Below are 25427 nucleotides of genomic sequence, written 5' to 3' on the forward strand. Positions count from 1 at the left end.
TGTTCAAAGTAATAGGCCAAGCTGTGCTATAATTTCCCCAAGGCATCTCCCCAATCCTCAGTCTCTTTCTGGAGGGGTTTGCAAAAAGAAGTATGAGCTAGGAAGGCTAAGGTAGAAGAGTACCCTTGTTTACTTCATCCCAGACTTTCTTCCTCTTCTGTAGCATTAGTAACTTTCCATTTAACAATGGGCAGCCTCATGATAGAGTAGAAAAAGTGCTAGACTAGAAGTCACCCCTAAACTTGGGTTCAAATCCCCCGTTGGGCACACTAGAGCCATCTGACCCTGGGAAAATCATTTAACCTATTTGAGTCTCAGTTTTCTCATGTGTAAAATTATACTTACAGTACCTACCTCATAGAGTATTTGAGAAGCTCAAATGAGATCACCCATGTAAAGCACTATCTATGTAATTGGTATTAATATTCAACAAACCTTTCCAGAATGCCAATCCTATGAAAGGCAGCCTGGGAGATCCCAAGGGAAACTGGTTCCTGCCCCAGCCATAGAGATAAGATGCATTCCTCTAACAACCTATCAATCTAAGACTCAAACAATGGTATGAGAGGAGGCTGTTACCAGATAGCTCCTGATTAAATACCAAAGGAGAGTTGCAGACAAGGGCTGAATGAGTTCAGAAGAGGGAGAGGTCACCAGAAGCCTGGCGTCCTATTTTTCCTCTAATATCTGCAGAGAACAGTCTTCCCCAAATCATAAAACCTAAATAAGAATCCTTTCATTGCACCCCCAACAAGTCAAAGCATGGCCTCTGGAGTCAGAGACCGGGAATTCAAATCTCTCTTTGGATTCTTACTATGTGATCTTGGACAAATTCCTCAACTTTCCTCACTGTTAAAATGAGGGAGTCAGTATAAGACTCCCTAAGATACCCTCCCACTCTGAATCTATCTAGTGAAGATTGATCTAGTCTACTTCAGAGACCTTAACCCATCCCACCCCAAATCCTTCCCTTGCATTACTTCCCCCTCCACATACCCTATGCTCCCCACAAACCACACTATTCCTATGCTTTTAAAGCTTATGCTTTTCCTGATTCCTGGAAAACTTCTCTTCCCCCCGACCCTGTTTGCCCACTAAATTAACCCTCCCCATCCTTTAAAGGCAAATTCAAGTGCCACCTTCCTCCACAAAACCTTCCCATATCACTTTGTACTGCTCCAATAAAAACATAGAATAAAATAAGCTCCCTACCAGACTATAAACTCAATAAGAACAGGGATGATTTTGTCATTAATCTGCGTATTTCTCCCAGTGCCTAACATAGGGTTGGTTGTACAAATGTTAGGGATTTAATAAATGCTTGCTCTCTACTCCTGAAGGTATGTAGTTCAAGGTCACCTGATGGTGGCTGGGAAAGGCCCCAAGTCTCACAGTTGACCCCATCTGTACTGACAACTATATTTAAGCTGTCTCACACGGTCAGATATTTTAACAAGCAGCTCTCTACAAAAGGGAAGTCCCTCATAATATCAGTCTTGTCTTTTATAATGTCAAAGAGTGAGCCTGGCATCAGGCTTCATATCCTAGATCCTAAAAAGTCAAGGACTCAAGAAGTGGCTACATTGAGAGACCCAACTCCAGTTAGAAGAATATACGCTGCTGACTGCAGTTCTATTCTCTGAGAACCTTCCCATCCCACCACCTTAAAAAAAAAATCACGAGTTCCCCACAAGACATCAATAGGATGTTAATGATGCACAGAACTCAACAAAACTTTGGAGTACATGTGACCTCAAGGATTCACATCTCACAGAAGAGGAAACTGCAGACCAGAGTGATGGAGCATATGACCCACCCTGCATCAAGAAGCAAGAGAGCAGCAGGGCCAGGACTGAAACCTTCAACTTTGCACTTCCAGCCCTCAAATCCTGCCTCCAAATTATACTGGCCCAACCCCTCAATTTTAGTCTATTTAGCTATTTGGAAATCATTGTTCTTATAAACCTAACAAATCTCTAGCCCAACAAGGCAGACAAAAAGGAATAAAATACTAAATAAAACCATAATGCTCCTTATTTTGCATGTAAAGAACCCCAGTCTTTGCCCCAAATCACAATGAGTATCAGTGCCAGGTTTCCTATTCTTAACCACTCAAAAAGCATTTATTAAGCACCTACTAGTTGCTAGGCATTGTGCTAGCACTTGAGATGCAAAGACAAAAGCAGAATATAGTTTGAGCCCAAAGCAGCTTGTGTTTTCATTCCAGCGACATAGATAGATACAAAACACATGCAAAGCAAATATAAGGAAACCTTGACAGTGGAGGTAGGAGAGAACAAGCACCTGGGGGGAGGGGAGAGGGACAAGAATGACTTTGTTCAGAAGACAGCACCAAAGCTGAACTGTTTTCCGTAGGAAACCAGGGATCCTAAAAGGTTTTAGTGGGGAGTGTGTTCCATGCACAGGCATCGAGTAGGAGATGGAATATAAAAAGACCAGCCTGGCTAGACTATAGAGGGCATGAAGGGGAATTATGCAGAATAAAGCTGGGGCCAGGTCTTGAAAAGCTTTAAAAGCCAAACAGGGGGCAGCTAGGTGGCACAGTGAATAGAGCACCGGTCCTGGAGTCAGGAGTACCTGAGTTCAAATCCGGCCTCAGACACTTAACACTTACTAGCTGTGTGACCCTGGGCAAGTCACTTAACCCCAATTGCCTCACTTAAAAAAAAAAAAAAAGCCAAACAGAAGAGTTTATATTTGATCCTGGTTGTAACAGGGAACTACTGATTTTATTTGGCGGGGGGGGGGGGGGGGGGGGGGAAGGAAGATGTGAAACAGTCAGATCTGTCTGAGTGGAAAGAGTCAAGGAATGGAGACCAATTAAGAGGTCACTGTAATAGTCTAGGAGAGAAATGAAAAGGGAAAAGAAAGGGACTTAAATAGGACAGATGTTATGAAAATAAAAACATGTAGCTCTGGCAATCACTTAGATTTGTGGGGTGATAAAGAGTGAGCAGCTGAGTCTAACACTGAGGGTATCAACCTGGATGACCTAAGGAATAGTGCTATCCTTGACAGAAATAGGGAACTTCAGGGGCAGCTAGGTGGTGCAATGGATAGAGCACTGGCCCAGAAGTCAATAGTAGCACCTGACTTCAAATCTGGCCTAAGACAATTACTAGCTGTGTGAACCTGGCTAAGTCATTTAACCCCAACTGCCTCCAAAAAAAGAAAAGAAAAGAAACAATCTCAGAAGAGCAATGGGTTTGAGGTAAAGGATAATGATTTTTGCATCTGAATCCTGTGACCAACAAGATGGAGGACTAGACATTTTCTCTGTTCTTTATAACTTCCCAAAACTCTTAAAAATAAAAATTATGAGAAAGAGATAAAGTAACTGTAACTGTCTCTATAGGTTAAGACATTAGGAAGCCTAATGAGGAAACAATCTGATTAATTAACAGCAGAGGAAGCTAATCCCTAATTCTTGTAGCTTCTAGCTTCTGGCAAGGTGGCACAGGTTTGTGCTCTGGAATCCATTCAGAAATTACCTAGCTAATGCTAAAATCCCTGCTAGCACACCCCACTATCTGTGCCCCCACCTCATCTTTCAATGGCAAAAAGCAACAGAATTCAACTCTACCCACACTCAAACCCCTGAAGAGGTGAAAAGCAGAAGTTTCTGCCTGGGACAGAAGCAAGCTGGCTATAGTGCAGCAATACTTATCCAGAGAACTAAAGAACAGAGGATGCCAGCTTGTGCAAGGTTCCACTAAGCTAGAAGGAAAGGGGACTGGCAACTAGCTGGAATTAGATATTTCCCTCCCAGAAGTCACTTGGAGCAGGAACTAAAACTGGTGAAAAGTGAATTCTGGAGCATGAAAAATAGTTGCTACAACTCTGAGTTCCTGCCTGGGAAGGGGGGGGGGGAGGGGGAAGGGGGGGGATTACCATTAAAATAGCTGTGTGACCCTGGACAAGTCACTTAGCCCCAATTGCCTCACACACACACACACACACACACACACACACACACACACAAACCATTAAAAGAAAAGGAGTGGGGGCAGCTAGGTGGCGCAGTGGACAGAGCACCGGCCCTGGAGTCAGGAGTACCTGAGTTCAAATCCGGCCTCAGACACTTTACTAGCTGTGTGACCCTGGGCAAGTCACTTAACCCCAATTGCCTCACTAAAAAAAAAAAAAAAAAAGGAGTCAGAAAATGAGCAAAAGGGGGATATAAAGGAGGGGAAAAACCCTACAATTATGAAAGATCTCAGAACAAAGAAAACTCACAAACCTTAAGCACAAGCAGATAAACGAACAGGGAAAATATTAGTACAAGAAGGGAAGATGGCCTCCAGGATAACTTGTTGTTGTTTGTCCATACTCAAAGAAGACCATGACATCTAGGTGATGTCATAACTTCCATTGAATTGGATTTAAGTGAGAGAGGGCTGTGCAAGGTCACCAACCCCCCTCTCCTCCAGAGCCATCTGGGTCTGGTGGCAATGTATATATCAGGACAACTGGAAATGGCCCCAGATGTTAAAGGCAATTGGGGTTGAGTGACTTTCCCAGGGTCATGCAGCTAGTAAGTGTCTGAAGTAAGATTTGAACTCAAGTCCTTCTGACTCCATGGCCAGTGCTCTATCCATTGTGCCACCTAGCTGCCCTTCCAGGATAACTAAACAAGTCCAAACACCTCTGAATAAATATTGTAAGACAGAGAAAAATGAATTAACACCTGATGAGGCAGAGAACACTGTGGATGCCCTATGAAGCATGTCCATGAAGATGTTCCTGAACGGTTTAAGAAAGAAATAATAATCATGAAAGCAGAATTTGCTGGTCTGCAAAGAAAACTTTAAAAAAAAAAACTGGCAGAAAACTAAAAAAAATTGGCAAGAAAAACTTGAATCCACAATAGCAATTCTTTCCAAAGAAACAAAAGAGAGACTGAGAATGTAAATACACAGAAGTGAAGGACAATCTGGAAGAGAATCAAAAAGCAATAATGTCATAAGAATACAATCTCTAAACAAACAAAACATATTGATCTTGAAGACAGGATATATAATGAAAACTCAAGGATCATAAGTCTCAGGAAGAACAACAGTTAAAAAAAAAACACACTGAGAACCATATTACAAGAAATAATACAAGAAAACTGCCCAGAGCTTCTGAATACAGAAAACAAAGTGTAAATTGAAAGAATCTACAGAATGCCTCCAGGAAAGCAAAACAAAACAAATAACAGTATGCTGTAAACTCCAAGGCAGATTGTGGCTAAGTTAAACAATTACAATGGCAAGCAACAAATTCTTCAAACCACCAGGAGAATATAAATATAAAGGAAAATACATTTGAATAGCAAATGGCTATTTTGCCCCTACTTAATAGGACAGAAAGAATGGAATAATATGTTCCAAAGAACTAAGGATCTCAAGATACAACCCAAGGTTTCATAACCTGCAAACATGAGTCTAGTTATCAATGAAAAAGAATGGACATTAGGAAAAAAGAATAATTTGAAGCAATCATACAATGAGAGAGATGAGTAGATTGTTTTGCAAACACCAGAAAACAGAAACACAAGAAAGATGCAGAAATGCAGCAACCAATGAAGACACAAATAATGAAAAAAAAGTTCTAGAAAAAAAGGAAAATAAAAACTTGAAGAGAAAGACATCTATTGCATTAAAGACAACAATGACAAAATAACAAGTTTGGGACCACTATGGGATTTCTTTCTAAAAGTAAACAAGGAGATAATACTAAAAGCAGAACTGAAATAGAAGAAATGATGGAAGAGGAAATACAATAAGCTAAACTTCACAACACTTCTACAGGTGCATCAGTGTTTTATATGGAATTAAACTGCAGAAAGGGAGAGGTCATAAAAGAGGAGAGGAGAAGAGAGGAAGAAGATAGGATTGTGTGATATACACTCATGAAGATCAATAGTAAACAATGGAGGAAAATAAACTCTGTGGTCTCCAAGGAAGAAGAGGAGCTTTGGGTCAGGTGGCAAAGGGAAGGTTGAAACGAGAAAAGGCAAAAGGAAATCTAGATTCAGTGGAGGGAAGAGGTCACACTGAAGGACACTTTCATGGTATAGAAAAGTATACTTTAAAGATGAGGACCTTAAATAGGAATAATATGCAGGGATTTGGTTGATTCTTAGAGAAACCACTACTTTTAAGTGAGTGTTGTATCTCTATGGACATGTGCCTCAGGAGAAGGGTATCAGAATTCCTAGAGGCACTCTGGATGATGAAAGGGCATGGACTCATTTCTGGAAAACGAGAAGAAATGATCACGGGGAAGGCAGTAGATAGTAATGGACTACATAATCATGGACAATGAAAAATTTATATTATGGAGCAAAACTTCTATCTCCTCTATCTCTCATGCTACTTTTTTTTGGTGAGGCAATTGGAGTTAAGTGACTTGCCCAGGGTCACACAGCTAGTAAGTGTCAAGTGTCTGAAGCCAAATTTGAACTCAGGTCCTTCTGAATCCAGGGCCAGTGCTTCATCCACTGCCCCTGTGGGGCAACTAGGTGGCTCAGTGGATAGAGCACCAGCCCTGGATTCAGAAGGACCTGAGTTCAAATTTGGCTTCAGACACTTGACACTTACTAGCTGTGTGACCCTGGGCAAGTCACTTAACCCTCATTGCCTCACCAAAAATAAAATAAAATAAAAAGAGTGAGTTGCAACACAAAAAAAAAAGTGGGGGATGGAAAGATCTACAAGGCAATAAAATATACAAACCATGAAAAAAAAAAGCCTAGAATAGAAAAGGAAAAGGGAATTAATCAAGAGAAGACTAGAAATAAATCCTTTTTTAGAAAAAGACACAGAAAATGAAAATCTTCAATTAACAAAACACTTTGAAGGGGAGGAGAGGAAGGAACATCTTACTTGACTAACAGAGAGAGAGAAAAGGAAAGAATTAGACAACTAGATAAAAGGGTGAAAATGGAACCAATAAGTTAAGTAAAACTCAAAAATTGGAGACATAGTTCATTAACAGAGAGAAGGGAGGAAGTTTCAAGTGTGATGAAGAGTCTAGGAATAGCATTACTTTAAAGTAGATTAAACAAAAGTAACCAAAGAGGCAAAATACTGTAAAATCCTAACTCAAAAAATACATACACAAAAATGTCAAATGGGGGAAAATAAACCCAACTTTAAATGTGAATGCATTAAGCAATTTAATAAAGTAAAAGAGCTACATATTAGATAAGAAAACAAAACTCCACAACCTCTTGCCTATAAGAAATACACTTAAAAAGCAAAGATATACACAGAATAAAAATAAGGGACTAGAATAAAATTTACTAAGCATAAGGTGAATCCAGAAAAGCAGGAGTTGTAATCATGCTATCACATAAAGCACAAATTCAAACATAAAAAGAGAGAGAAGCAAAGAAACTACATTATGCTGAAAGGAACCAAAGACAACAAACCAATATCAATATTAAACTTATATGCTCCAAATGCTTTAGCATCTAAATTCATAAAAGAAAAATTAGCTGAATTACAAGAAGACATAGACAGTACATGATAATAGTAGGAGACTTTAATGCCTGTCCCTCTCAGATTGGGATAAATCTAACAGAAAGATAAACAAAAGATAAACAATATAGAATTGAGTAACTGAAGAAACTAGAGCAGAAAGACTTTTACTACTTTCTAAATGGGACTGCTAATAAAAACACAGAATTTTCAGCACCCACATGGAATTTTTACAAAAATTTACCATGCAATAAGGCAAAGAGATATTGCAAATAAATGTAAAAAAAAATACAGAAATAGTAAACACATCCTTTACAGACCATAACTCAACAAAATAGGAAGCGCTCAGGCAACACAAGCAGAAGACAGAGCCAAAAGGAGACTAAATAATTAAATCCTAAATGAGTGGGTCAAAGCACAAATCATAGAAATAAAATTATATGAAAAAAATTATAACGATGAAACAACATACCAAAATTCTGGGATGCAGCTAAAGCAGTCCTCAGGGGAAAAATTATATCCCTAAAAACATACATTAACAAAATAGAAAAGGAAAGGATTAATTAACTGAATATGCATTTTTTAAAATTTAGAAAGTCAATAAATGAACAAATCTAAGATAAGCTCAAAAGAAGAGATAATGAAAATTAGGAGAAATAGATAAGATAAAAACTTAGAAATAATAAATGAAACTAAGACTGGTCCTTGAAAAGATTAACAAAATCGAGATACCTTCAGCCATACTGATTCAAAAGAAGAGGGCAGAAAATCAAATCAACAAAATAACAAACTAACAAGGTGAAATCACAACAAAACCCAAAGAAATAAAAAGAATGATAAGAACCTGCCATGCAAATATATGCTAACAAAACTGAAAACAAAAAAGAAACAGAGGAATATCTTTTAAAAAAATGTCTAAACTACTGATCAGATTTTTTAAAAAGATCTTTTTTAAAAAATTAAATAATCCAATCTCAAGAAAGGAAATAAAATTAGTTGTAAATGAACTATCAAGGAAAAAACTGCTCATCTTGATGGATTACAGGAATTCTATCAAACTTTTAAAGAACAATTAGTATCAATGCTATATTAATTAAAGTATTCTCAAAAACAGAAAGAAAGCACACTAACAGATTCCTTTTATGAGACAAATATGCTATGAATACCTAAGTCAAGGAAAGATAATACAAAAGTAAACTATAGACCAATATCATTAATGAATATTGATTCAAATACTTTTAATAATCCTGTCAGAATACAGGAATTCATCCATGAAATAATTTATTATGAAGAAGTTGAATTTATAACAAGGATGAACAAATGTTTCAACATTAGGAAAACAATCACCATAATAAATCACATTAAAAACAAAAGCAGGGGCAGCTAGGTGGCGCAGCGGATAGAGCACTGGCCCTGGATTTAGGAGGATCTACGTTCAAATACGACCTCAGACACAACACTTACTAGCTGTGTGACCCTGGGCAAGTCACTTAACCCTCACTGCCCTGCAAAACAAAACAAAAAACAAAAGCATCCAAAACTATGTGATTATATCTAAAGAGATACAGAAAAAGCCTTTGACAATACTCATTTATACTTGGAAAAAAAAGAACTACAAAGTACAGGCACTGAAAAAATTGTCTTAATATCAGAAAAGCTATCTTTCCAAAGCTAAAAGCAAGCACAATATTCTATAAGAATACACTAGAAGCTTTTCCAAAAAATAAATAAGTAAAGAGTGCTTACTCTTACCATTATCATTTGATATAATTTTAGAAATGCTAGCAATAGCAGTAAAACAAGAGAAGGGAATTAAAGGTATAAAGGAGATAATAAAAATATCCCCAATTTACTGATGACATGATGATTTACTTAGAAAATCTTAAGGAATTGGTAAGGATGCTTAATTGAAACAATAGTTTCAGCAAAGTCGCAGTGTACAAAATGAACCCACAAAAATCAACAGCATGTTTATATAATAATCATCAAATCGAAGAGAGGATAAAAGAAAGGGAAATTTCATTGAAAATATCTACAAAAGGGGTAGCTAGGTGGCACAGTGGATAAAGCACCTGCCCTGGATTCAGGAGGACCTGAGTTCAAGTCTGGCCTCAGACACTTGACACTTGCTACTTACTTATGTGACCCTGGGAAAGTCACTTAACCCTCATTGCCCTGCCAAAAAAAAGAAAAGAAAAGATCTACAAAATACATAAAGCATTTGGGGATCAATCTACCAAGGTGCACAAAATTTTTGTGTAGATTAAACGACAAGATGCTCTTTAAAGAAATAAATAGCTGGAATAATATTTAGTGCTCATGGCTGGGCCATGCCAATATAACAAAACTGGCAACTATTAGAGATATTTTGTTCATAACTTAAATAATAACAATGTTTGGAGAAATAAAATATCTAGAATATCAAGGGAAATAATGAAAAGAGTCAGGGAAGAAGAGAAAGTAGCCCTTCCAATTTCAAACTATATTATAAACAGGAATCATCAATACCATTTGGTACTGGTTTTTAAAAAAATAGAAAGCAGACCAATGGACGAGACAAGACAGGGAGAATTAGAAACAATGGAAATCAATAACCCACTGTTCAATAACTAGAACACTTAAATTACTCAGGAAAAGAACTCTATTTGATTTTTTTTAATCTACTGGGAAAATTGGAAAGCAGTCTAGCAGAAATTAGGCTTAGATCAATACCTACACAATATTCTACAATAAATTCAAAATGGATATGACTTTAATATTAAAGATCACACTATAAAAAAATCAAGAGAAGTAGATCATATACCTCCCACAGCTATGGGTAGGAGATATATTCTTAGCCAAATAAGTGATAGAAGCAATTGCAAAAGATTAAAGAGCTAACTTTGATTTCTTGAAACTGCATGAACAAAACTAAGGCACTTTATGATAAGAAGAAAAACAGTCAGACAAGGAGGGGGAATTTTTGTATAAAATTTCTCAGATAAGGAGATAAAGGCTTAGTATTCAAGATATATAAACAACTAAGAGATAGATAGAAATCCAATAAAAATAAACAGTTCTCAAAAGAATTGCAAATTTTTAACAACTATATGAAAGAACATTCTAAATAACTAGTAAGAGAATGATATCAATCAGAACAACCTTGAGGTTTAATCTCATAACCTGCGAATTGAAAAAGAAGAAAATAATTAATGTTAGAAGGGTTGTGGAGAGAAAGGAAGGCTAATGCATTCTTAGTGGCTCTATGAATCAGTACAAGCATTTTGGAAAGTACTTTGGAATTATGCAAATAAAGTGACTAAAATAACTATGCCCTTTTGACCTAGAGGTTTCACTACTAGGCTTATAATCCAAAGAGGTCAATGATAAGAAAAGAACCCATATACACCAAAATATTTATAGCAGCACTTTTTGTAGTAGCAAAGAACTAAAAACAAAGTAGATACACATAGATAAGGGAACAGCAAAACAAATTGTGGTACATGAATGTAATGGAATATCACTGTATGAATAATGATGAGTAACAGAGAAGCTTGGAAAGATTTACATGACCTAATACAAACAAAGTGAAGTTAAGCAGAGACAAGAACACAATATACATAATGATTTCAATAATGCAAATGGAAAGAACCACTACAAAATAATGAAAAATGAATGTTGTATAATTATAAAAGACAAAAATGGCCTCAAAGAAGAGCAGTGAGAAGATAATTCAGGCCCACTCCTTTGCGAAAGTAATAGGTATACAATTATGGTATATTACATACATTTTCAGACTTTTTTTTGATACACTGATCAACTTTGAAGATTGTTTTCCTCTAACTATTCTTTTTCTTTTTTTTCTTTAAAAATATTCTGTTATATGGGATGCCTCTTGGAGAGGGTCAGAGAGGGATACAAGGAAACATTTTGTGATATAATAAATAAGACATAAATTAAAGTTATTTTTTGTTTATTTGGTTTTGTTTTTTGCAGGGCAATGAGGGTTAAGTGACTTGCCCAGGGTCACACAGCCAGTAAGTGTCAAGTGTCTGAGGCCAGATTTGAACTCAGGTCCTCCTGAATCCAAGGCCGGTGCTCTATCCACTGCGCCACCTAGCTGCCTCCTAAAGTTATTTTTAAAAGGAGAGATAACGCGTTCTTTTTTAGACATATATCGTTTGAAATGCCTAGGAGTGTGTGAAATATCCAATTGGATTTGGTGATTTCTGACTCAATTAAGGCTGGATACATACACAGATTTGGGAGTTGTCTACTTAGAGATTATAATTAAACTCAGTGGAACTGATATGGTCACCACATGAGAAAGTAGAAAAAGGACCACAACAGAATCTAGGGATATGTTCACATTTGGTAAACATAACATGGACGATGACCAAGCAAAGGAGACTGAGCAAATGTCAGATAGGTAGAAAGAGAACCAAGAGAGAGCAAGGTCATGAAAACCCGAAGTGTGAAGACTATTTAGTGCTTAATAGTGTCAAATACTGCAGTGAGGATTGAGAAAAGGCCATTAAATTTGGCAATTAAGGGATCACCAGTAACTTTTGAGAGAAAAGTGGCAGATGAATGGTGAGATCAGATGCTGGAATGCAGAGAATTTAGAAAACAGCAAGGGGAGGCAAATGGGCTGGTAGAATCTATTGAGGTTTTATTTTTCTTCTAGATGGGGAAGATTTGGGGATGTTTGGAGGCAGAAGGGAAGGAACCAGTGGAAAGAGAAAGATTGAAGACTGGAGAAAGGATGATGGTCAGGACAATCTGCTAAAGGTAAGAAGGGAAAGGGGTTAGAGGACATGTGTGGAAGGTTTGGCTTTGTCTATGAGATGAGCTATCTCTTCATCAGAGACTGGAGTAAAGTAGGAGATAGTGGAGATGATGTCAAAAAGGCTATGAAATGAAGAGAAAAAGAGGGAGTTCACAGCCAATGGACTTGCCATCCCTTAGATCTCTCAACTACTCCATGCTACTTTTTCCCATTAAAACTCTATGTATTCACTAAGCCCTAGCAAACAGTCTTTACTATTTTCCTTCCAAAAATCACAATTAATCCTTTTATTTATTTTTGTTGATGTTGATTGACTTTCTATGCCCCTCTCCTTGGTGGTTATTCCAGAATTTCTTAGTCCCTCCAAGACTAATCTCCCAAATTACCTTCTCTTGTGGCAGATTTCACCTTCTCTTTTACTAAGGTAATTGAACCCATACCTTGTCAGCTCCCCTCATCTGCCTATGCCATACCTCAAAGCATTCCTACATCCTCACCAGTTCTTGTCCTCTTCTCTTTTCCTCTTATTTCTTTCTTTCTTTTTTTGGTGGGGGTAATGAGGATTAAGTGACTTGCCTAGGCTCACACAGCTAGTAAGTGTCAAATGTCTGAGACCAGATTTGAACTCAGGTCCTCCTGAATCCAGGGCCAGAGCTTTATCCACTGCGCCACCTAGCTGCCCCTTCTTTTCCTCCTATTTCTGAGGAAGAGGTAGCACTTCTTGTTGCTCAGGTCAATCCTTCTACTGGTAGCCACAATCCTATACCATCATGTTTTCTCTATTGAGTTTGCTCCTAAATCATTCCTTCTCTCTCATCTTCAGTCTTTCCTTATCTACTGTCTCCTTTTCTGCTGCCTTGCAAACATGCTTAAAAAATAAACTCTTCCCTTTACAATGTTTTCCCCATAAGCTATCATCCTATACCTCTTCTCTTTCACAGCTAAATTCTCTGCTTCTACTTCTGTATTCCCCCACTTACTTTTTTTTTTTTTTTTAGTGAGGCAATTGGGGTTAAGTGACTTGCCCAGGGTCACACAGCTAGTAAGTGTTAAGTGTCTGAGGCCGGATTTGAACTCAGGTACTCCTGACTCCAGGGCTGGTGCTCTATCCACTGTACCACCTAGCTGCCCCTCCCCCACTTACTTTTAAACTTTTTGTAGTCTTTCTTCTGATCCTATCTCTTAGTGAAACTGTTCTCTCAAAAGTTATCAATGATCTGTTAACAGCTAAATCCCATGGCCTTTTCACAGTCTTCATCCTCCTTCCTGATACTGTTGTCCACCTGAATAATCTTCCCTTTCCTGGACTCTTTGACACTATTCTTGCTTGGTTTTCCCACTTATCTGAATGCTTTCTCTCCTTTAATAACCATATCTGCTCCCACGGATTCAAGTACTATCTCTGCAGATGACTCAAAAAATCACTCTGTCTAAACCTAATCTTGGAGGCAGCTAGGTGGCGCAGTGGATAGAACACCAGCCCTGGATTCAGGAGTACCTGAGTTCAAATCCGACCTCAGACACTTGATACTTACTAGCTGTATGACCCTGGGCAAGTCACTTAACCCCCATTGCCCGCCCCTCTCCCCCCAAAAAGAGCAGCTATAAATATTAAAAAACAAACAAACAAAACAAATAAACCTAATCTCCCTCCTGTACTAGGCATCTCAAATTCAACATACCCAAGAAAAAACTTCTGCCCCAGAGCTGCCCTCATTCCAACTTCCCAAATTCCACTGAAAACATCCCTGTCTCTTCCTAATCGAATTCCTAGAGGTGGAATCATCCTCTTTACTCTCTTACAATGACTCATATCTAACAACAAGTTGCCAAGGCATGTCCATTCTATCCACTCTCCTCTCTACTAGTGTTGACACCAGCCTTGTTCAGGCTCCCCTCCCCTCTCTCACTTAGGTTATCATTGCAGACCTTTCTGAAGGCTCTATTTCTAGTCTCTCCCCTCTCCAACCTATCTTCTACAGAACTGACAAAGTAATTTTCCTCGACCACAGGGACATGTCCCTGTCCTGCTCAGAAACCTTCAGTGGCTCCCCATTGTCCCCTGCCTGGCAGAGAAAGCTGAATCTCACAATCCAGCCCCCTCCCATCTCCCAGACCTTTCTATCCCCTTCTCCTCATGCACTCTAGGTTGTAGTGAAACTGGATTCCTAGCTGTCCAATGCATATCCATAGGCCACTACCATGCCTGCCATGAGCCTCTTCCTTGTCTCTGCTCCTTCAAGGAAGAAAATGTTCCTTGACTCCCTCCCTTACTGTTCTAGGTGCCAAGTGACACAGTGGATAAACCATTGTTCCTGGAATGAAGAAAACCTGAGTTCAAATGCAGCCACACACACTCACTAGCTAGCTGTGTGACCATGGGGAAGCCACTTAAATTTCTGCCTGCCTCAGTTTCCTCAACTGTAAAATAGGGATAACAGCACCCACCTCTCAGGGCGGCTGTGAGGATCAAATAAGAGAACACCTGTAAAGTGCTTAGTGTACCTCCTGGCACATAGGTGCTTTAGAAATGGTTCTTCTCTTCCTCTCCCTTTCTCTCCTTCAAAGTGTCTTAGAGAATGCTTATCTATGTGAATCTTATATCCCCCTTATCTGCTTTGCATAGAGTAGGTGATTAATAGGATCATAAGATTTAGAGTAGGAACAAGCCTTGGATAAATGTTTATAGAATTGAACTGAAACCAGTCACATGAAGCATAATAAGGCCTCTTTGTAAGGCAGGGGCCAGCACCCACCTCACAGAGGCCACTCAGCTGCATCAGGCTTTGACTGTAAGAAGGAGCTGGTCTGTGCTGGGGGTGGGAGGGCGATGGCGCGTTCTATACCAGGGCTCTGCTGCACTTAGGAAAAATTAGCATTGCTTGCATATAATTGGCACATGCCCACACAGACCCATGCCTATTCTCAGGCAATTTTCACATTAAAATGTCATTCACTGCTCCCCTATAGGCTGTTATGTCTCTATTTTTCTCATGTTTTTCTTGGCTCCCTATCACCCTCCCACCATCTCTGGCCCACCACAAGTTACAGAGAAGAAAAAGGAGAGGCTAGATGTAGGGGAAGGGTGGGTGGTAGAGAACAACTATGGGGAAGAACTGCCTCTGAAGGCTGACTTCCCCCCCACCTCCTATCCGTTTTCACCAGCTTCCCATCCATAAACACTGAAGCACCTCTTAGTATTGGGCTAGGGAGGTTTCTCACACAGAACTGCAGAAACAGTTGCAAACACTGCTCAACAAAGGTACTCATGTCTCTGTCTGAACCGTGACAAGTTACCTGGAAAACATGTCTCCTGGTGGGGATCTGGAATTGAGTAAGGAGGATGTGGAGGAAGCTTCTAGACAGCACAAACTATGACTAAGACTAAGAAAATCAACCGGACGACTTGGGCTAAGAACAAGTCATAGCTGTGGGACCGTGGGAAAAACCCAAAACATTTGATTTTGAAGTCACAAGTGCCCGATTTGAACCCCGGCTCCTTCACTTAACAACTGTGACCTTTGGCAAGTCACTAAACCTTTGAGATTCAGTTTATTCATTTTATCCAGTTCCATTACTTACCTCACAGGGTTGTAGTAAAAATCAAATGAAATAATGTAGAGGAAGATGCTTTGTCATGCTGAAAGCACTACATAAAAACGAGCTGTTATTATAATACTCCTGCATACTTTCCCCCCATCACTGCCACAGGGAGAATCCAGTTTTCTCTCTCACAATGACTTCAGGAGAATTGGTGTTTTAACTCTGAAATCTCTCCTTGGGAGTCCAGAGCCTAAGACGTTAAATAACTAATACTAATTAATGCTGATAAGCATCTCATAGTTTTCAAAGTCCTCTACTGTGAAAAAGCATTGGCTTTAAATTCAAAGGACCTGTGTTCAAATCCTGTCTGATCTTGGGCAAGTCATGCAACTTCCCTGAGCCTCAGTTTCCTCATCTGTAATATGAGGGGGTTGGATTAGTTGCCTCTAAGAGCTTTAGCTCTAAGATGCTATTATCTCATTTGATCCTCACAAAAACCCCATGAGGTGGATGCTAATATTCTCTCTCATTTCACAGATGAGGAAACTGAAGCTAAGAAGTTAAGTTAAGGGGCAGCCAGGTGGCACAGTGGATAAGCACTGGCCCTGGATTCAGGAGTTCCTGAGTTCAAATCCGGCCTCAGACACTTATTAGCTGTGTGACCTTGGGCAAGTCACTTAACCCCCACTGCCCTGCAAAAAACAAACAAACAAAAAAGAAGTTAAGTTAAGGGATAGGCCCATAATCATACAGCTAGGAAATGTCTGAGAAGGGATTCAAACCCAAGCCTTTCTGACTCTAGTTCCACCACTACTATACCACATGGGCTATCACAGATAGGTGGAAAGAAACCAGTATTTTAAGTCAATGGAGCTGGGTTTGAATCTCAAGAGTTACTAATTTTGTGACTTTGGGCAACTCACTTCCCCCCTTGGGCCTGTTCCCCCTGAGATGGGGAGAGTGTCCTAAATCTCCAAAGTGAGAGCCAGATCAATACTTCTAGCTTTGGGATTATGAACAGGTTAACAACATCTCTAAGACTGAGTTTTCTCTTAGGTAATAACACCAGAAAAGAGTGTTGTTGCTAAGGTTGAGATGAGATCACATTCACGTCAAGTGCTGTGTAAACTTGAGGACAGGGGCCTTGGCCCTCTGGTCAAAGGCTAAGTCTCAGAAAATACCTCCCTTTCTCACCTCTTCCCTACCCATTTTGACATTCTGTCACCAGAAGGAATACAAGGGGTGACTCCCACAAGCTCCAGATAAACCCGTCCATTCACGCCCAAATAATGCGGTAAAAATCAGAAGGAATACAAGGCTCATCAAAGTGTTAAACTTCTTTCCTATTTCAATATTTTGTGGAGGGTACCCAATTCCCAGACAAGCTTGCTAAATGGTGAGTGACTTTTGGCTTTCTTCAGAACCAGTCTCAACCTCACCATGCAGGCATTCTCTGGTCTGGAGTGAGTTGAGATCTGCTCTGAGGCAAGTTATCCATGAATCCTTTCCTGGGCTAACTAAGCTTATATACCTAATGAAAAGAACTCTGAACTGGGAATCAAGGCCTGGGGCCTAGTCCAGGCTCTGGCATTGACAATGAATGACTTTGGGTAAGTCCCTTTCTTACTCTGGGACTCAGTTTCTTCATCAATCAAATAAGGAAGATGGACCAGGTGATCTCCAAAGTACCTTCCAGCTCTAATATATTAGGATATTGCCTTTGGCTGGGAAATGTGACCTCTTTTTAAATATAAAGAACTGCATGCCCACCCTAAGGGGCTACCTTAAAGTTCCCTTTCTGCCCCTTTAGTCTCTCCTCTCCTTCCCCTAAACTCGTACACTTACCACCCCCACCTTGGGAACACTTGATTTGTGGTTGGAAGAGCACCTGGAGATCATCCAGGTCAAACCCCTCATTCTAGAGACGAGGGAACAAACCCAAAGAGATTGACCTGCTCAAGGCTGAATAACAGCAGAGCCAGAACATGAAAACTAGGCCCTCTGACGCTAAATGGAGTTTTCAGACTATTAGCTCACAGCTGCTTCTGTCTGGGAACCTCATCTGATGCATCTGTATATGCAAGGTCTAAGTCTGGTGTTTTCAACCATTCTGGGCACTTTGCTAGGGCAGGAACCAAGTCTTACCCTTTTCCCACATACCATGCCCCACCTAAGCAATACTGAATGGAACCCAGTCCATGACAAGTGTGCCAATATGGACTTGTTGAATGAATGAAATTCCTTCTATGCTTTATGGGATTAATATTGGCTTCTGAACTATAGGGGTTTCTGGGCCTATTTTAAATCCACACATTCCATCACTCTTTCTCTTGATTCTCCAGGGAAAATGACCTCCTGTTCTAGCCCTAGTTATAGCCCTAAAACTGGGGAGATTTCATGCCCAGGGAACAGTAAGAAGGAAATCAGACACACCTCTGATGGCTTCTTCTCTTTTTGCCTGGGCCAGCTGGGCTTGTTGGTGGGAATCTTGGAACATCTTGAATTAGAGGTGGTGTGACCTGGAAAGAATGAATAGGGAAGGTTATCCATAGAGACGGTTCCCCAGCACAGAGACCTGGCAAGCTTCCAGAGGGCCCCATACCACCTGGAAGACCAAATCATGAATCCTGGACAAAGAGAAGCCTGTAATCCCAACAGTAACAACCTTAGCTACAGCACTGACCTTTTATGGCTAAACCAAATAGAGTACACATTAAAGTTGCCTAAAAATTAAAGTTTAAACCAAGTTAAACAGCAATTTATTTCACTGGAATAATAAAGACTAGTTTGGGGGAAGCCAGGGGAGCAGCGACTAACTAAAAAGGTCTAAGTAAGCTTTTGGAAACTCTGAACTTCCTGTGGATAATTAGATACCACAAAGACAGAGAGAGAAAGGACCTTGGCTGGAGGACAATTGGGCCTTACATTTTGGGTAGGTTCCTCTTATCTGTGAAGTTAAGACTCAAGAAACACTATCAGGGGCGGCTAGGTGGCGCAGTAGATAAAGCACCAGCCCTGGATTCAGGAGGACCTGAGTTCAAATCCGGCCTCTGACACTTGACACTAGCTGTGTGACCCTGGGCAAGTCACTTAACCCCCATTGCCCTGCAAAAAAAAAAAAAAAGAAACACTATCTATCTCACTCCTTTCTTCCCACCACCACCTTCAGTTACCTAGGAAGTCAGCTAGAGATCCAAGAAACCTGAGGTCTACTCTCAGTCCTCTCCGTGAGTGTCTGAAGGACTTTTTCCCTGTTCTATGCCTCAGTTTTCTCACCTATGAAATGGAAACGTCTTTTCCCTTTAACTTATTCTAGTCCTTTAGAAGTTGATCAGAAGGATCAGATACAACTCCTAAATATGAACTAGGAGGTATAACTTTCGGGCCACATATAGACGTTGGGGGAACTTATTAGGTTCAACTACATATGTCCACTTTAAAGTGGCAAAGCAGGCAATCGCCATGTCCCTAAAATGACATCACACAGGAAATGTACACCTTGTCGATGAGGCTCCCTGAAATAGTTCCCAGGGCTACTATTCTTTCCTTTTAAGGTCATGCTAGGAACTCAGTCATCTATGGAAGATTAGGGGCTTTGAGAGGAGAATGAAATACTCTTAGGAAAGAACCTATTTCTAGTTCTCCAACCACTGAAAAACAGCCCATTCAACCTCTCCATTCAGAAATTTCTTATCTTCCCATAATCCACTCAGGGGTATCAAAAACAAATAATCAAAAGTTTCTACTTAGTTTCACTGACCAAGTTCCTACCTCATGGCAAGAAAGCTCCTACCTCCCATAAACAATACTTCCTTCTCATACTAAGTCAAGCCATCAAAAAAGGTCAAAGTTTTGTTTACAATTGTAACCAATTACTGTAGTAGGAGGGAGAAGTTTTTCTTCATTCGGCTTGAATATCAAAGTCTACTGAGATAAAGGTTCTGAGCCTGCAGACTATCATGGCTCAGACTCTCTTAAACTTTCCATTTTAGGAAAAGAGAATTTGGCTTTTGGCCAAAGGCGCACTAACAATTACCAATTCAAGTTCCAGACCAGAAAGTCCCTCCAGATTGGGGCAATCAGAACTGTAATACAGTGAGGGACTAACAGTGCCTCCCCACCTCAGGTCCAAGGCTCCTTTGGTGAGATCAAGCTGCCAGTTGAAATAGGAACCCAGCAGGTCCAATGCTGGGAGGTACAGAGGACTAGGTACAAACCCACATAAAGCCTAGCTCATGCACAAAGTCGTAGGCTCCCTACCCAACCTTCCTTCACACACTGTTTTTCATCTGTACTGTTTCACTACTCCCCACCTTATCCTGTCCTCTTGAACCTCTTGTAAGTTACCTCTTCATACATGGAAAACACTCCTCCCAAGCCCTCATTTCAAGGCCAGACATTGGCTTTTGCCTTCATGAAGCTTATGCCCCAGTGGAAAAGTCTCTGTGCATCCTCAAATACTCTGTGTGTGTGTGTGTGTGTGTGTGTGTGTGTGTGAGAGAGAGAGAGAGAGAGAGAGAGAGAGAGAGAGAGAGAGAGAGTGATCTATGCTGACGATTCTCAAATCTACTTATCCAGCCCTGCCTGACCCCTCTCCAGACTCCAGTCTCACATCTCTAACATCTTAAGCCGCTGGTTGGTCTCCCTATCTCCAGTGTCTCCTCACTCCAGTCCATCTTCCACTCACTCAGCTGTCCAAATGATCTTTCTTAAAGCACAGGTTTGACCACGTCACCTTCCTCTACCCCAGTAAACTCCAGGGGTTCTGTATCTTCTCCAGGATCAAATAGAAAATCCTCTGTTTGACTCTGAAAGCTTTTTAAAGCTTGTCTATTCACCCCAGCCCCCAGACTTTTCCAGTTGTCCACTGACTGGCTGCTCTGAGCCTGAAAGGAATAGATGGACTTAGGTAGATCAAGAAAGAAAAAGCCTAATCAGAAGTAAGAAATGAAGGGGAGAGGAAAAAGAGGAAGATGGCTAACCTAACCGGAATAGAAAATGAGAGCTGCAGGTATATTCTTTCTCTGGGCAGAAGAATTATCTTCAATTGATGATGTTTCCTGCTTATAAATAAAATTTATTTATTTACAATTCTTCAAAGCCTTCTTCTATCCAAACTGCTCAGTGATTGGTAAGTTCTTTTTATTTTGGTGAGGTAACTGGGGTTAAGTGACTTGCCCAGGGTCACACAGCTAGTAAGTGTGTAAAGCGTCTGAGGTCACATTTGAACCCAGGTCCTCTTGAATCCAGGGCTGGTGCTCTATCCACTGCGCCACCTAGCTGCCCCGATTGGTAAATTCTAAGACCCCTGTAGTCTGTGAGCTTTACACTCAGACAAATGAGTTCAGAATTAGAAATCAGAAGCCTGATAGGACAGCTAGGTGGCGCAGTGGATAAAGCACCGGCCTTGGATTCAGGAATACCTGAGTTCAAATCTGACCTCAGACACTTGACACTTACTAGCTGTGTGACCCTGGGCAAGTCACTTAACCCCAATTGCCTCACTAAAAAAAAAAAAAAAAAAAAAGAGGGTGTTGATACCTGCCTTCCAAGCTGGAAAGTGTAGAGGTCATCTAGTCCAACCCCCTTGTTTTTACAGAGGAGGAGACTGAGGCACAGAGAAATAAAGCTTCTTGCTCTAGGTGTAGGAAGTGGCAGATTTGAGGCTAGAATTTGCAGGTTTCTGGATTCCTAATCCAGCTCTTACTAATATTGTTAAGAATTTGGTAAACCAGAAGATAGTCCACAAAGATGAGGTTTAAAAAAAAAAAAAAGAATAACTCAAGGAGGATTATTGTTGTCATGTGATTTTTAAGAGATTTCCAATCACTACTTCAGACTGATCACGGGGTTCTCCCTTGGCAGCTGACACCTTAGCAGAATACCAAAATGCTCTATTTTCAACAACATGAAACCTTTGGTAGGAAAGTCTCTGCTTTTGTGCTGTGACTGCTTGATGGGGTCTCAGTTTTTCTCCTCTGTGAGATGAAGGGCTTGTGTTCCCTTCTGTTAGCGATTCTAGGAATCTAAGAGTGCTTTGGGCTACAGAATTTATATCAACTATTCAGTCCCTTACTGAGTTCAGACAACTCTGTTTCTGGGATGCAGAGAACTCTCCAAAACTCAGCATAATTCAACACAACCTTCTCCACAAAGTCTTTCCTGCTTCTCTCTCCTCCCTCCCCAGGTGTTAGTGCCTTCCCTGCCACAAAATCACCTTGTATTTTTTATATGCCTATATGTATAGCCATCACCTCTCCCCACATAATATAAGGTCTTTGAGCTGAGGGATTTTTCTATTTCTAACTATTTTCCAGAGCCTAGCATAGAATTGGTGCTTAATAAATGCTTACTGATTCCATCTCACTTTCCCCTTTGTTCCTCTCTCCCCACCTCACCTTAACTAGAAGTCTAGACAGGCTGGTTGTGTGTGGTGTTCTGCCCTGACTCAAACTTGGGTACCAGAACATAGTGTCATCTGACAAACAGAACCCCTGGGGCAAAGTCCATTTTTTTCTTTTAACTTTTCTAAAGCGCTATGGCCCAGGTACAATTTATTGTAAAATGACCACCCAGCAAGGGCAGTTCACCTCTCCCCCACCTCCTCAGCAAAGTAATTATTCAAATGTCTTCCCAATTTGAGGTGAATAGCTTAGTTATCACATTCAAAACCTTGAATTAAAGGTCTTACTGTCAGTGGTGTCAGAGTTATCACTGCTGATGGAGTATTTTCGCCTCTTTTCTTCCATCTGTAACAAAAAGAAATTGAACATTACACTTATTGTTCAGGAAACTCATTATGGAAGCAAATCACTGTTATCTCTGGGTATCAGCATACCCCCCAAACACCACTACAAACACTCACCCCTCAGGCATTACCACCCTCCCCGCCCCCCTCCCCACCCCCACCCCGGCCCACTCCCTCCCAAGAGGGAAGGCTTTGGTCCTAATATCCAAGCCAAAGGCAGAGCAGGGCCAGGCCTCTCCCATCCTCACTTCCTTCTCCATAGGGAATCTGACCCCAGCTGAAATATCTACTAGGGATGCAGAAAACCAGGAGGCAAGGTGGCAAAGAAGAAAGGGCAAAGAAAGGTGGGGAATTCCCTCAAGCATGCTGAGCCCGGATCTCTTAGGCAGAAGAGGAAGTCACCTGTGGTCTTGGAAACCTTCTGAATCATTCAGTCAACCAGCTGTTGTACATGGGGAAGAAGAGCAGCAGCAATTGGCAGGTTTAGTGGCACACCTTTAGAAGGGCACCTGGCCACTCTCCAGGCAAGGAAAGCAAATGGAGAGGCCCAGCTGCAAACTGGGAGTGAGAAGGGAAGCAGCTTTAAGAAAGCTCCTTTATCTTGGAAAAGGAAGGGAATTGTTTACATTACAAAGGTATCCATTCCTTTAGTTTCATTCATTCATTAACATGTGTTAAGACCCAGGAATACGGAGTGGGATTCCAGCCATAGGAAAGGAAATAATTATAATAGCTAACTTGTTTTGGTGCTTTAAAGTTTGCAAAAAGCTTCATATATTTTTTCTCAATTGATCTTCATAACAGCCATTTTACGGATGAGGAAACTGAGGCCTGGGGAGTTTAGGATTTGTCCAGGGTCACGCAGTAAGCATCTATAGCAAGAATCAAATTCAAGTGTTCCTAACTCTAAGCCCATTGCTCAATTCACTAAGCTACCTACCAAACAAGTCTTCCAATTTCATGAATTGGTCCAAGAAAGCTAGGTTACTGCTGAAAGGATTTAGTGGGTTCCCCCTCAGTGGTACCATTTGTCAATAATGTAGCAGAGATTCTTGTCTAAGTTTCCAGGTTGGACCAGTTGGCCTCTGATAGTATGACCAATGGCTGCTCTACTCATTCATTCAACAAATGCTAAATAAGTGGTTACTACAACTTACTGATCCTTGTGCTAGCAATATACAAAGATTCAATGCTCTCAATGAGCTGATATTGGAAGAGAGGTGGAGGGATATAACAAGTTCACAACAACAAAGATCTCCCCAGGGGGGAAAAAGTGGGTGAAGAATGTCTATTACCCATGCTATAATATGCAATGGGATAGAGAAACGACAGAGCTGCCCCACAATATGGACATTGCAAACAGTTATTGCAAATGGACAATGAGTTAGGCTAAGGATTTAAGAGGAAGAGGAAAGCCTGGAAGGATGCCTTTGGGAAACTGCAAAATTCTTTTGGGGATCCCAAACAAAGATCTGTCTTTTTAATGTCAGTATCCTTTGATGAGATTGTCTGACTGTGACACATGAAACACTGCTATCACATATGAAGTGAAAATGAGGATCACCCAGAGAACAATGAAAAGGCCCAGGGTAGATTTAAGTACATAGCAAAATATCACAAACAGAATGACTTATGGAAATGTCATGGGGAAAATACGGTAGAGGGTTTGGGTAGGGATAGGGGTTTGGGAAAGTGGTTAGGGGTCCTTAGGAATTCCTCTTTAAAGAATTACACCCTCTGGCACACAAAAGCAATTAGAATAAGATGGTAATTTATTAGGAGCAGGGGAAGGGAAGGGAAACCAAGAGAGAAATCATTGGACTTCTTCTCATGGAGAGAAAGGCAAGGCACAGAGCATGGCTCTGAGATACCAATCTCCTCAAGCAGGAGACAGGCAGGTACTTTTATAGAGGACTGATGGGGGTGATCATCTGACTGTGGACAATTCCCTTAGTGAGGGAGGACCATCCCCCAGTGGTGATGGCTGGGGGAATTGGGTGAGGGGTGGTGGCAGATCTCTCAAGCCATCTCTCTCCTCAGGACACAAAGGCAGCAGCCACACCTAATCTTATCTCCCCAGGGTTGAGGGAGACTAGAATGAAGTGTGGAGGTCCTGAAGCTAGCTCAGTCCCATCTGGTTCCACTTATCTCTTTCTTTTAGGTGTGTCGGTCCTTTGGATTAGGGTCCTTTGGATTAGTTTCTCGAGGAGAAGTTTCTTTGATGTGCCCCAGAGAACTTCTGGGGTGCTATGGGCCCATAACAAAAGAAGTAATAGATGTCATCAGAGGGGCAGCTAGATGGTGCAGTGGATAAGCACCGGCCCTGGATTCAGGAGGACCTGAGTTCAAATCCGGCCTCAGACACTTACTAGCTGTGTGACCCTGGGCAAGTCACTTAACCCCAATTGGCTCACCAAATTAATTAATTAATTAATTAAAATTTAAAAAAAAAAAAAGGTGAAACCGGCAGGATTGTCACAGGATTAGAGCAACAGATAATCAATGTTTGTTTCCTATTATGTCTTCTCAATGTCAAGAAAAATTGAGGGGAAACCCCCATACATTGACCTGTACAAACTGATGAGAGGACATGTGCAAGAACTACACAGGAGATGCAGGCATGATGGGATGATAATCTGCATTTTGTGAGGAAATACCCAGACCCCCGATCTTACAGAATCATAGATCCATCTGTGTACTTGGGTTATATCACATTGAAGAAGGGGTACAAGAGAGGGTCAAGAGAAAGCAGAGGAAAGTCAGGTCATTTCCATTGTGCAAATGTTACTTACTTCTCTTAACGCATGAATTCTGAGTTGTATCTCCCTATCTTCACTGTGACAAAGGTACCTCACTTGAAAGACATGGGAGACACTGGCAC

At 40.7% G+C, this 25427-nt stretch overlaps 1 protein-coding gene across 8 annotated transcripts in view; it reads right to left on the minus strand.

The window, feature by feature from the left end:
* The window catches only part of JADE2 (jade family PHD finger 2), a 210288-nt gene that overhangs the window by 163655 nt on the left and 21206 nt on the right, over positions 1 to 25427 (minus strand). For 7 of the 8 annotated variants that reach the window (XM_043983149.1, XM_043983153.1, XM_043983148.1 and 4 more), the window contains 2 exons: positions 22490 to 22547; positions 18232 to 18317 (listed from right to left, as the gene is read on the minus strand). In XM_043983149.1, coding sequence (XP_043839084.1) covers positions 18232 to 18317; positions 22490 to 22547 — 144 coding nt within the window. Of the gene's footprint in view, positions 1 to 7959; positions 8010 to 18231; positions 18318 to 22489; positions 22548 to 25427 lie in introns of those variants that run through there. The other variant, XM_043983155.1, reaches the window with a different exon arrangement.

This window comes from Dromiciops gliroides, chromosome 2, assembly GCF_019393635.1.
Source record: "Dromiciops gliroides isolate mDroGli1 chromosome 2, mDroGli1.pri, whole genome shotgun sequence".
NCBI classification, from domain to species: Eukaryota; Metazoa; Chordata; class Mammalia; order Microbiotheria; family Microbiotheriidae; genus Dromiciops; species Dromiciops gliroides.